Source organism: Malania oleifera, chromosome 1, assembly GCF_029873635.1.
Source record: "Malania oleifera isolate guangnan ecotype guangnan chromosome 1, ASM2987363v1, whole genome shotgun sequence".
In the NCBI taxonomy this organism is placed as follows: domain Eukaryota; kingdom Viridiplantae; phylum Streptophyta; class Magnoliopsida; order Santalales; family Ximeniaceae; genus Malania; species Malania oleifera.
In genome coordinates this window covers 134,766,071-134,780,021 of record NC_080417.1, presented here as the reverse complement: position 1 = coordinate 134,780,021, position 13,951 = coordinate 134,766,071, and the positions used below count along the sequence as shown (strand labels likewise).

Sequence of the window (13,951 nt, the reverse complement as noted above, 5' to 3'; positions counted from 1 at the left end):
GTTTAATGACGTTTAAAACATTTTAACCTTGTTTAAAAAATATTAACTGCAGCAAAAAATCAGGGCAACCCGAGAGGTCCAGTCGACTAGAACAAGTTCAGTCGACCAAGTCTCATATGCTTCGGTCGACCAGGGGACTTTTGAACTGAAGGCTCGGTTGACCAAAAGAGGGCGATTTCTCAATTTTTTGAGGTTTGGTCGATCAAAACATTTTGAACTGCCTGGTTCGGTCGACCAGATCGCTGGGATTTCTCCCGAGGACCCTCTGGTCAACCAAGTAGTTGGAGTACAAAAAGGGTTAGTCGACTCGATGGTCAAACTTTTGACCCCAGGGGTTTTCGGTCGATCAAGGCCTTTTGAACTACCTGGTTTGGTCGACTAGGGCCTTGGTCAACTGTAGGGGTGAGCAAACGGTTGGTTCGGCCAAATTAAGGTAATTAACCGAATTAACCAAAAAATTCGGTTAAATAATGTTGTTAACCGAACCGAACGAATTATTGAATCACATCGAACCGAACCCGACCGAATTACCAATTCGGGTAATTCGGTTAATCGATTTTAACCGAATTTATTCAATTATACATTAAATAAAAATTTCATAACTAATTTATTTTAATAATTGTGTTGATGCATTTACTCTATCACATAGGCTTATTTATTTTGAGGTGCAATAAATTTTATTTATTTATTTATTCTAGGTCTTCGCAAATCAAGTGGAAATAAAAAAAAAAAAAGGCGATGTTTTTGTTATTATTGAAACATTGAAAATAAAAAAATGAAAAAAATTTCTCTGAAAAAATTTATTGTCGGCGTTGTCATCCCCTTCGACGACAACATTAATTTTCATAAGGTATATCCATGTTCATAATAAAAAACAATTATATTCATAATTTATACTTAAAATTTAATTAATTAATAATTCGGTTAATCGGTTAACCGAATTATTTTTGGTTGTTAACCGAATCGAAACCGATTAACCGAATTTTTGTAAAATCCCAACCGAACCAACTGAACCAAGTTTTTTACCCGAACCGAACCGACCAATTTCGGCCGGTTAATTCGGTTAATTCGATTTTCACCGAATTATGCTCACCCCTAGTCAATTGTTGACCCAGGCTTGGTTTCGGTCGACCAGGCCAAAATGAACTGGCTTGGCTGGTCGACCGAAAGTGCACCATGTGTGCATTTCAGTCCCGTTTCGAAACATACAAGCCCTATTCAAGTGCCTAATAAACATATGTGTAAATGTGTGTGTCCTAGGGTCACTTGAGGTCCAATTTGAAGACACCGAAAAAGTCCGGTGTCGGTCGACCGAAGGGTACACCCTAAGGTCTTTTCTCATTCATGGTTTGTTTGAGCTTACGTAGTAAATCATACATGTGATGTGTGTGAGCTTATTACAAACCAAATACCTACTTACTATTACAGACCAATTAAATATATTACAATGCTGAATTATAAATTGGTTTTCAGGCTTTACTTGCGTTGTGTACACCTTTATCTTAACAGTCTTAGTTCCTGCACAAAAACTCAAACACTCATTAGATACAATGAGTATTTGTCATATACAAAACCAGGCGTAACCAATAAGGTCAGGTCAACAGGTTAGAATTTGGTTTTGGATTTAAGTTAGATTAGGCTTAAATGGGACGAACTAAATTAGGCTTTGGGCTTTGGGTATTGGTTTGTAGAGAATTGGGCTTGAACTTATTTAAATGAGGCTTGACTAATTGGGCCTAGCACAATGGGGCTCAATTTGGAAGTGGGCCAGTCAAGTAAGTGAATTTTGAGTTAAGCCCAAGTGGGCTTGTTGTTTGGTAATGGTTTGAGCCCAATTGGGCCCTAAGGTATTGGGTTCTTAGGTTTTAAGTCTAACGAGTTTAGGTCAATGGGTGAACTTGAGCTTAGATTTAGGTCAAATTTGGACCCAGGTTAGGTATGGATGTTTGGATATAGACAATTGAACCCAGATCTGAATATGGATATGGGTATTTAGGTTTTAGAGTTCGGGTCAGGTACTTGGGTCTGGTTATTGGTACGTAGGATTTTTTTTAATTCAAATTTCAGTATTTAAAAATTCTATGTTATAAATATACATTAATAATAAGATTATTATTAATTAAAAATAATAATCTTATACTATTTTAACTAGAAAACATTTAAATTTTAATTATAGATAATTATTAATAAAATTGTTAATTAAAAATATTAATATTTGTAATTTAAAACATGTTTAAGAATAATTTTATAGGATCCTATAATAAAAGTAAGTGTCAAAATACCACTTATTTTAAGTGTCATATTCTTTTTCTTTTTTCTTTTTCTAAATTCTCTAGTCATGAAAAATAACACTCGAGAAGTGTTCACATAATTATATATATATTTTGAAGTTAATTTTAATAATGCGAGTTTTACATTATTTTAGTAATTTTAATATTATATAATTAGAGAGTTTTAAATTTTGAAAATTCTTCAATCTATTATGATTTTCAAATATCTTAAATTCTATTATCTTATATTTTAAAATTTCTTAATAAATTATTTAAATTTAGATTTATTGTTATTAACTAACTAAATCTTATGTGGGTCATTCGATAATAAGTAGGTTTTAATTTTTCAATTTTACCACACAGAGCATAGGGCTTGGCTGTGGGCACCCAGAAACCGGTTCGGTTCAGTCCAGCCCATCCCTGAGCCGATGAACCGGGCCTCTACGTTTAGGCGCAAGTAGCGACCGTCACCAATTTGGCAATTTCCAGTTGCCGGTGTTGTTGCAGCGAACGCCCCATGGGCGCAGTACGCGCACTGAGCATGGCGGCCACAAGCTTCGCAGCACCAGCAGTCTTAAGAAGAGCAGTTCATGCTCGTGCATCTCTTTACAGCTACCCCCACAAGCTGTCTTGCTACGGAACCTTCCGTTTTGCTCCTGTCATAACTCCTTCCATTTCTTCAGGTAGAATGCGTCTCTGGGTCATTCATTTTTCAGCATGAAATCCTGTGGATTACACTTAATATGCTCGCATTTGAGTTTAATTTCAGCAATTTTGCATAATCTCAGGTACCCATTTGGCCAACCTTGTGCTTGTGGTGTATTAAAATCGTTTTGAACAGTGAAATTGGGTTAGATTTTGTGCCCGTTGAAATTAGTATCATGGGCAGATTTTTCTCAAATAGTATGTTGGAGTTTATATGTGAACCTGTCTAACGATGTTTTGATTGGGGGAAAAATATTATCAATTACTTTGAATCGCTTAGGAGCAATCTCGGTTGATTATGCAAACGAAGTTGTAGCTGTCTAATGCAAGTTCATTTGACCAATGATTAGTAACATGGAGTTGGAACATTATACTAAACACCAATGATTAGTAACATGGAGTTGGAACATTATATACTAAAGTATAGAATTGAAAAATTTGGCGAGTAGTTTGAGTTGGCATTTGCTATTTCCCAATAGAACATGACGTGATAGTTATATTCAGCAATTTGCCCATGCAATGTCGGGGAGAGTTCCAAACATCCCTCCTCTCAGACCTCTTTCAGGCCTTGTGTACTGGGGCATACTAGAGTCATATTGGCCCCCGTCCAAAAGACACCCATATTAGGGGATCTCTCTTGTGCATTGAATAATATGAAAAAATCAATTGTGTCGAATCGCCAACCATAATAGTGTAGAGGATCAAGTAATTGTAGCTGAAGTCAAGGAAGAAAATCAGGAGGATAACAAATCATAGCAGCAAATCAGGAGGATAACAAATCATAGCAGCAAATCAGGAGGATAACAAATCATAGCAGCAAATCAAGAGGATAACAAATCATAGCAGCAAATAAGGAGGATAACAATGAGGAGATACGATCCTGAGTAACTGTATTTGTATAGTTGTAGGAGTTTGAATTGTTCAACGTAAAAGTGGGAAATTAGTTGTAATTACATTAGTATAAATTGCTATGTATGCTACACGAAACAAATACAGAAATACAAATATTTTCATAATACTCTGCCTATCAATTTTCTCACATGGTATCATTCGAGCCGTGAAAAGACCAACGTCTACCTATGTATTCCTCATCTCCTTCCTCCTCCACTATTACTGAAACTCAAGTTCCCAACCATCCCTCTATTATCTCCATCTCTAATGTTGTTATTGTCAAACTTATTCAAGACTATTATCTTCTTTGGAAAGCACAAATGGTGCCTTATTTCATAGGTTAGGATCTCTTTAGGTACATTGATGGTACCACAACAAAACCAAGCAAAACCATTTCTGTCTCTAACTCTGAAACTAGGGTTATTTCTAAAATACTAAATCCTGCTTACACTGAGTGGGTGCGTCAGGACAACCTCATTCTTAGCACGCTCATGTCCTCCCTCACTGAAGGGGTGCTTGCTTAGGTAGTCAACTATACAACATCCAACGCTGTTTGGCGTGCTCTCGATGAAACTTTCTCTTCCAGATCTCATGCGTTAATTGTTTAAATACGCTCACAATTGGCCACTGCAACTAAGGGCAGCCAATCTGCCACAAAGTATTTTCTCTTCATCAAGAGACTTATAGACAAGTTAGCCATTGCAGGACAACCTATGACTTGTGACGATATTATCACTTACGTGCTTGCAGGGTTAGGCCATGAATATGACAGCTTCGTGGCCTCCATCTCTGCCCGCATTGACACTGTGACACTTGAAGAAATTTATTCTCTATTACTGACCATGGAAGCTCGTTTTTCTCGACACCAACTTGCTCTTATAGTCCAGCAAGCATCTGCAAATGTTGCTCAACATCAATGCTAGTCTTTTGCGTGAAGTGGACGCTATGGTCCTTGAGGAAGGGGGTGTGGTGGCTTCAATTATGCTGACCGAAGCAATGATCAGTCTCCTCTTATTTGCTAGGTTTTTGGTAAACCAGGACATTCTGCTCGAAAATGTTATCATAGATTTGATCTTTCTTATGAGGACTCCAAAACCAGCACCCAAGCAGGCTATGGTAGCTGTGAGTAATGGCAATTGGGAGACTTAGAGGCACGCTGATGCAAGTGCAACCCATCATCTTACCAATGATGTAGCTAATATGAGCCTAACGAATGATGACTACAATGGTTTAGATATATTCAAGTGGGAAATGGTCAAGGTTTGCAAATCTCTAAAACTGGATCCTCTAAATTTTCAACGGCTACTTCTACCTTTATTCTTAACCAAGTCCTTCTTGTCCCTGAGATTCAAAAGAATTTAATATTTTTGCAGCAATTTTGTGTTGATAATAGTGTTTATTTTGAGTTTCATGCCCATTTCTTTATTGTGAAGGACTACTCGGGGAAGGTCCTTCATCAAGGACATCTTAGTGATGGCCTCTATCGGTTCTCCACCAAATCGAGTCTCCCTCAAGCCTTTTCCAATGTTCGTGTCTCTCTTCATGTGTGGCATCGTAGACTTGGACACACCTCAGCTCCTGTCGTCAACAAAGTTCTTTCCAGCATTTCCTTTCCAGTAGAGAAAAATAAGATGCACTCTGTGTGCCCTGAATGTCAAATGGCTAAGAGTCATGACTTACCTTTTCAATCTTCTGCGTTAGTTTCTTCCAAACCTTTGGATTTAATTTTCAGTGATGTATGGGGACCCAAATCTATGGTTTCTATCACTGGTGCCAAATATAATGTAAGTTTTTTAGACGATTATTCCAAGTTTCTTTGGTTATTCCCTATTAAACTCAAGTCAGATGTCGAACAAATTTTTCTTTTGTATCAAGCATATGTTGAAAAACATTTTGAAAGAAAAATAAAAGCCATCTATTCTGACTGGGGTGGTGAATTTTGGCACTTGAACACTTATTTTAAAAACACTGGAATTAATCATCAACTAGCTTGCCCTCATCAACAAAACGGTTCAATTGAGCGTAAACATTGATTGTCGAAGTTGGTTTAAGCATGTTGGTACACTCGAATTTATCAAAGCTTTACTGAGAAGATGCCTTTCAAACTTCTGCGTATGTTATAAACAGGCTTCCCACACCAGTTTTAAAGCAAAGATCACGTTATGAAACTCTTTATCACTGTGTGCTGGACCATTCTTTTATGCGTGTTTTTGGCTGTTCATGCTGGCCTAACTTGAGACCTTACAATAAAAATAACGTCAATTTTCGCTCAAAAATATGCATATTCATTGGTTATAGTCTTTGTCATCAAGGGTATAAGTGCCTCGATCTTTCTACTGGTAAGGTTTATGTTTCCATACATGTCATATTTGATGAAACACTTCTTCTTTACATCAAAGACACCAATCCCAGCTTCCCTACTGAGCAGTCATCACATTCCGTTTCTCTTCCACGTCAAATCAATGTTTCAAAATCTATGAGTTTGAGAGATTTGCAGAATAATTATATTTCCATGAGCACACAATTTGCACCTTGTTCGTCTCTGCCTGCAGGAACAGATCAAATACACATCTACATGATATGTTTACTGCAGAATTCCAGTCTGCTATTATTCCAGCCCAACCTGTTAACACACTGCCTGCTTCACAGTTGATACCTGCCTCTCCCAGCAGAGTAACAAACAGTCATTCTATGACAACAAGATCAAAGATTAACATTCATAAACCTTGGCAACCAAGTGATGGCTGTATTCGGTATCCACTACCTCAAGCATTGTTAGCAGGAAGTAGTAATATAGCCATGGAACCTACGTCTTATACTCAGGCATCAAAGTTTGCTCACTAGCGAGAAGCAATGAATAAAGATTTTTCTGCTTTGCTGCAAAATGGCACTTGGTCTTTGGTTTCACCTTCAGCTGAAGCCAACATTGTGAGATTTCGTTGGGTCTACAAAGTTAAAAAGAAAGCAGATGGGACTGTTGAGCGTTACAAAGCTTGACTAGTCGCCAAAGGATTCCACCAACAAGAAGGAATCAACTTCTATGAGACCTTTAGTCCAGTCATCAAACATGCAACTATTCAGTTAGTGCTTTCCATTGCAATTTCTTATAATTAGCCTATAAAGCAACTGGATGTGCAAAATGCATTTTTGCATGGTGATTTGCAAGAAGAAGTATTCATGTCTCAACCACAGGGTTATATTCATCCACAATATCCAAATCATGTCTGTAAGTTACATAAATTGCTCTATGGTTTGCGGCAAGCCCCAAGAGCTTGGTTCTCTAAACTTTCAGACAAGCTCAAGTCCTTAGATTTCCATGAAAGTAAAGCTGATAGATCACTTTTTGTTTTTAGAACAACAACTATTGTTTATATTCTCATTTATGTTGACGATATCTTGATAATGGGTTCAAGTTCAGCTGCAATCAGCAGAGTGATAAATTGCTTAAAGGAAACATTTGCTGTCAAAGATTTTGGTTCTCTGAATTTCTTCCTTGGTGTAGAGGCACTGCAGAGTTCTGATGGCCTTTATCTAACTCAGCGCGAGTATATTGCTGACTTGCTTAAACAGAGCAACATGGATAAGGCCAAACCTTGCAGCAGTCCTATGGCCTCTAATTGTCACCTCAATTCTACAGATGGAAAACCTTTTGAGGATGCAAGTCTCTATCGAAGTATTGTCGGCAGCATGCAATATCTTGCATTTATAAGGCCTGGTTTAGCATTTGCTGTACACAAAGTCAGTAAATTCATGCATAGGCCTCTTGATTCCCACTGGTTTGCAGTCAAGCGAATATTGCGCTATCTTGAACATTCAATTTCTACAGGTTTACTAATCACCAAAGCTACGGATTTCAGATTGCAGGCATATTCTGACTCAGACTGGGCAGCTGATAGGGATGATCGACGATCAATGGGTGCTTATTGCATATATATGGGATCCAACTTGGTCTCCTGGAGTTGCAAACGGCAGCCTACGGTAGCTTGCTGCAGTACTGAGGCTGAATACAAGGCGCTAGAAAATACAGCAGCCGAAATTACATGGATCAAATCAGTTTTATCTGAACTTGGTTTTCCTCTACGACAAGCTCCAATCCTATGGTGTGGCAATATTGGAGCAACTTAGCTCACCTCCAATCCTGTGTTTCATGCAAGATTAAAACACATCGAAATAGATTTTCACTTTGTTAGAGATCAAGTTCGCAGCAAACAATTGGTGGTTCAATTCATTTCCAGTAGAGATTAGTTGGCCGATGCTGTTACCAAACCATTACCACCAATAAAATTCAAACAAGTGCAAAACAATCTGAATGTTCGTGATCTACCCTCCTGATTGAGGGGGCGTGTAGAGGATCAAGTAATTGTAGCTGAAGTCAAGGCTGAGAATCAGGAGGATAACAAATCATAGCAGCAAATCAGGAGGACAACAATGAGGAGATACGATCCTGAGTAACTGAATTTGTATATCTGTAGGAGTTTGAATTGTTCAACGTTAAAGTAGGAAATCAGTTGTAATTACATTAGTATAAATTGCTATGTATGCTACACGAAACAAATACAGAAATACAAATATTTTCAGAATACTCTGCCTATCAATTCTCTCACAAATAACAACCAATGTTTTACAAGTCTAATATTCTAATTCTATAACAAGTTGTTGAGAACTCATGGGTTCTCAACAAGATTAATTTTTGTAATGGAAGAAATAGGTGGAACAGATGACTTCCCACTGATTTTGTTCGGTAGCAGCACTAGTGGTTTCCACTTGCTATGAACATTTTGCAGCAAAAAGGTTTAAATTCCTTGACAGTCAACAGTTCTACAAACTGATATGTTTAAAATATGCTTTGTTTTTGAGTTATGCTATTCATTTATTAAGAATCTGACGCAACTTAGCTTCAGGAATATGTCAATTGGTGCAAGCTATAAAGGGGGATAATGATGTTTTACTTAGGGGACTGGCGGACAAAAATACCGTTGAAGATGTGAAGCTTATTCTTGACATGGTATTTCCACTAATTGACTATGGATATCACCGTGCCCTCACACTGTTGCCTTTGATGAAGTATTTCTTTTATCATAATTATATGGACTGTTTGAACTGAAGATGAAGGCTGTTTTTATGTTATTAATTGAAAATGATTGGTGTTTAATTATTCAATCATTTTTCTGCACTCCCTATAGGCAAAACGAGCATCATCCAGAAGAGAAGTATTCCATACAGATTTTCTTACTCCACCTGTGCTTAAGGAGTCTTTGCTTGTTCTGGAAAAATTGTCTGATGTCAAAGCCCTAGCTCAAGGAGGATACCCACAGGTCAAACTAAACAATTATGCAGCAAGTTTCTGTTAAGGCTTAAATTATGTTTTCTAATCTGCAGATATATCTTCAATATTGTCTAGGCTGAGCGTTGTCGTCTTTCTGTTGGACACCCAGAAGCATTGATGAGTGCTCCAGATATTGTTGCAGGATTGATGTGAGTGTGATCTCTACCATTTTCTGATTTTAGTGGCTTCAATGGTGTAGGTTAATGGAACATCTAATATATATGGGTTAAGTGGATGCTCTTTCCAGTATCACAGGGAACTTTGTGTTTCAACCTTGTTCCCATGGTGATTTTCTTGGCGCAATTCTTGGTACAGGGATTGCTAGGGAAAAGATTGGGGATATTATTTTGCAGGTATTAATACTATCTCTGAATAATAAGTAAAGTATGTGCTTTTCTCAATTTGTTCAGGAAGGTTTCTGAGCGGAACCATTTGAAATCTAATTATGCTTTGACAAGGCTGCAGCTATTTGTTTCTAAAGAACGATTTCCTTTGATCAGATTCAAGCCACTGGATTTTATTAAACTTAATTTGAACGCTTCTTGGTATTTATGAAAAAAAAAAGAAGTGATTTTTCAGCTTAAGCATATGAGATTGCTTGTTAGATAAATGTTAGAATACGGTTTCATAGAGGGTACAGTCTGGTTTCCTTATTCCTTGGGTGGTGACTAAATTGGGGAACTGTTAGGGGCAATGCCTGCTGCTTGTAAGACCAGCTATGCTAGAGAAATTGAAAAATGAGGATTCAAACTTTGGTATACTAGAAAAGAAAAACATAAGAATGGGGTAGGAATCATTGTAGATAGAAACTTAAAAGACAATGTTGTAGATGTCAAAAGAGTATATGATGACAGAATCATAAAAATCAAGATATTCTTAGGTCAAGATATAATAAATGTCATTAGTGCTTATGCTCCTCAAATAGACTTAGTAGAAAATCTTAAGGGACAATTTAAGGAAGATATGGATATTATTATGCAAGAGATATAAGGAACTTAGAAAATATGCATAGAATGGTCACATTGGAAAAGGTTATAAAGATTATGCTAGAATACATGGAGGACATGTATATGGAGATAAAAATGAGTTTAGGGATATGTTCTTACTCTTTGCCATGTCGTATGATTTTGTTACAATGAATACTTGCTTAAAGAAGAGAGAAGAACACTTAATTAACCTTCAAGATTGGACAAAATAAAAGTCAAATAGATCTTTTCTTAATTAGTAGGGTAGATCGTTTATGTCACGCCCCGAACCCGGAAATGGGACCCGGGGGTGAATTTAGGAACCTAACCTGTCTTTGTATCAATTAAAACATACATGATACAACATACAAAGAGGGTCCGACCCCGTGGGGTGAACGGTTGCCCTATAAACATACACCTGAACATCCATACTCATCAGTATACACAGCGGAATACGGTCTTTCATACATATAAAAATATCATACCAGAGTCTATACATACTAGGGTAACCATCCCTATGAATGCCATACACACTACGGGCATCTACAAAATCCATCACGACAACCCATTTACAAAAACTCATGCCTATTAGGCACTAGTAGTAGCTAAACGACACCCCTCGCTTCCGGATGCTAGGATGCTAGTTTCGGCTACCTGAAGGACCTGAAAAACATTTGTATATATTCGGGGTGAGACACCTCTCAGTAAGGGAGAAAACAGGTTATATCAGTGTGTGGCATACCAGTGTTATTTTACATACGTCATAACACTATACATACGATACAGTTTGAAACAATTCGTACAGTTTCAAAACAGTTCCATACATTTCCAATATTTTCACAAAAACCCATTTCAGTTCATACGATACCCAAATACATACGTACATACATACATACGGTCAGTGTCGTCACACTAGTTCGCAACTACACCAGGTCACCTCGTCTCACAGCGATTACATTGCTACATACGCAACTACGCTGCGACGATCAAGGCCCAATGGTGAATCCATTGCCAAATACGCAACTACACAAGGTCACCTAGTCTCACAGCGGTTACGTTTCTACACATGCAACTACGAAGATTACGACTCAGGCCCAATAGTGAGTCCATTGCTACATACGCAACTACACAAGGTCACCTAGTCTCACCCCGATTACATTGCCATGAGACAACTACGCTGCATCGACCTAGGCCTACTGTGAATCCATTGCAACATACGGTGTAGATCACACCTTCGGTGACCAGCCGAACCATACTGGTGATATTTCACATCCTGGATATAGAGCCAGCCACTCTCGGCGTACGGTAATTAGCCGCCACTAGCCGATTTCACAAAACCTGGAATCATTTTGGGAACTCACGTCCCTATATATTTTAGCGTACAGTAATAAACCGCCATATAGCTGTTTCACAAATATCTGGAACAACATACATACATTCATACGTACCACACTTATTTGGTTTACGGCAAATCATATCGTTTACAATTCCAAGTATACAGTTTATGCAAATATGGATTATGGTCACCTCAATAATACAATTTAAACAAGACAAACGGTTTTCCAAACAAAATAGAGATGATACCCGAAATCCCCAATTTTCCCGAAAAACTGTAACCTGAAAATCCCGTATTTTTACCTGATAGATTTCCCCAAATAAGTAGTCAAAACATACGTACGATCGTAGCCTACAAGCTTACCGATCCTGATTTTAAAAATGGATTGATATAAACAGAATCCCCTTACCTTAACTCGAAATCCAACTACGAACTCTACGGTCCTCAAAACTATGAACCGAGACTCCAAAACCTACAAACCACAGTATAGTACATGCTTACAATCCGTACTACTACACATATACTGAATCAGAAATGAAAACCGAACCTTACCTCGATTTTGGCTCGAAACCCGAAATCCTTCGAAACGAGATTTCGATCTAGTAGAAACGTAGAGAATCCTTCACTGATCCTCGCAGTAACTGTGGATTTGTGAATCCGGCGACAAACGGCGAAGGAATCGAAGAGAGAGAGAGAGAGCTTCGAAATCTAGAGAGAGAGAGAGAGAAATTCAAAACTTAGGAGCTAAGCAACCCCAAAATATCCTTTTGTAGACCTTTGACCCGAGGGATTTCGTCGACGAAAAGGTGTCTTCGTCGACGAAAAATCCGGCATTTCGTCGAGCAATCGGAGGCTTCGTCGATGAAGCCTGATATTTCCAATTTTCCGCCTCTCGGCTTTTTCTCGTCGATGAGGTTTTGAATTTCGTTGACGAGAAATCCACAACCTTTGTCGACGAATTATTGCCTCGTCGACGAAGTCTGCAGAATTCCCCTTTTTTCACCCCTCTTCACATACTTAACCCGCACAATACAAATTCGGGTTCTTACAATCTTCCTTTCTTACAAAAATTTCGTCATCGAAATTTGCAATCTCTCATTACGAATACTTTCATACTACTCATACATACATACTCTGAGATGAAACGGTGACTACCTATACGCAGTTCCTCTATGATACATACATACTCACTCTAGAGGATACGGCGGCCATTTATACGCAGCCCCGTCGCCATATATACGTACATACATGCATACATACTCTAGAGAACATGGCAGCCATTTATACGCAGCCCCGTCACAATACATACATACATCCTCTAGAGAATACGGCGGCCATTTATACGTAGCCCCGTCGCAATACATACATACATCCTTTAGAGAATACGGCGGCCATTTATACGCAGCCCTGTTTCAATACATACATACATGCCCTCACTTATGGCGGAGGAATACCGTGGTCACATACATACACAATCTCGGGAGCTTATAATACAACAGGACTCTCCCAGAGACTAACCACTAACACAATACGATAACAGAGGATTACATACATACTCATACCACCCTGCTATCTGAATACTACTCAAACAACTGTGGATATTTCCGGTGTATTTCCGCCTCTAGTTCTCAAGAAGCTTCCTCAACTTCGTGGTTCCGCCACAATACCTTCACTAACGGTATCTCTTTGGTACGAAGCTTCTGAACTTTATGGTCCAGAACCTGAACAGGTATCTCCTCATACGCTAAAGTATCCACAAGTCCCAAAGACTCGTAACTGATAACATGCGACGGATCCAACACGTACCTTCTCAACATGGATACATGAAATACATCGTGGACCCTTGAGAGTGCTGGGGTTAGTGCAACTCTGTAGGCTACCGGACCCACTCGCTCAAGTACCTCGAATGGTCCAATATACCTCTGGCTTAACTTGCCCTTCCTTCCGAATCTCATAACTCCTTTCATCGGAGCGATTGTAAGGAATACCTTACCCCCCACCTCGAACTCCAACTCACGGCGGCGAACATTCGCATAACTCTTTTGCCGACTCTGAGTCGATTTAATCCTCTCCCGGATCAAACCTACCTTCTCAGATGCCTGCTGCATGAGTTCAGGTCCTAAAACCTGATGTTCACCGACCTTATCCTAATACAAAGGAGATCGACACCTCCGACTATACAAAGCCTCGAACGGTGCCATCCCTATACTAGCCTGGAAGCTGTTGTTATAGGCAAACTCCACTAGTGGCAAAAACTGAATCCAACTACCACCAAAGTCCAATACACAAGCCCGTAACATATCTTCCAAGATCTGTATCGTTCTCTCCGACTGTCCATCAGTCTGGGGGTGGAACGCTGTACTGAAAGTAAGTTTCGTCCCCACGCTTCCTGTAAGTTCTTCCAAAATCGAGAAGTAAACCTTGGATTACAATCTGAAACAATGGACACCGGTACTCC

General features: G+C 38.8%; 1 protein-coding gene across 19 annotated transcripts in view; it reads left to right on the top strand.

Moving 5' to 3' along the window:
• Window positions 1–2,631: 2,631 nt before the first annotated feature.
• LOC131159661 (uncharacterized) overlaps window positions 2,632–13,951 on the top strand; it is a 100,956-nt gene continuing 89,636 nt past the window's right edge. For 7 of the 19 annotated variants that reach the window (XM_058114752.1, XM_058114785.1, XM_058114776.1 and 4 more), the window contains exons 1-5: window positions 2,662–2,953; window positions 8,762–8,871; window positions 9,050–9,181; window positions 9,268–9,341; window positions 9,440–9,545. In XM_058114752.1, the coding sequence (XP_057970735.1) occupies window positions 2,788–2,953; window positions 8,762–8,871; window positions 9,050–9,181; window positions 9,268–9,341; window positions 9,440–9,545 (588 nt within the window). In that variant the 5' untranslated portion in view covers window positions 2,662–2,787. Of the gene's footprint in view, window positions 2,954–8,761; window positions 8,872–9,049; window positions 9,182–9,267; window positions 9,342–9,439; window positions 9,546–13,951 lie in introns of all 19 variants that reach the window. The other 12 variants (XM_058114865.1, XM_058114872.1, XM_058114847.1 and 9 more) reach the window with 6 other exon arrangements.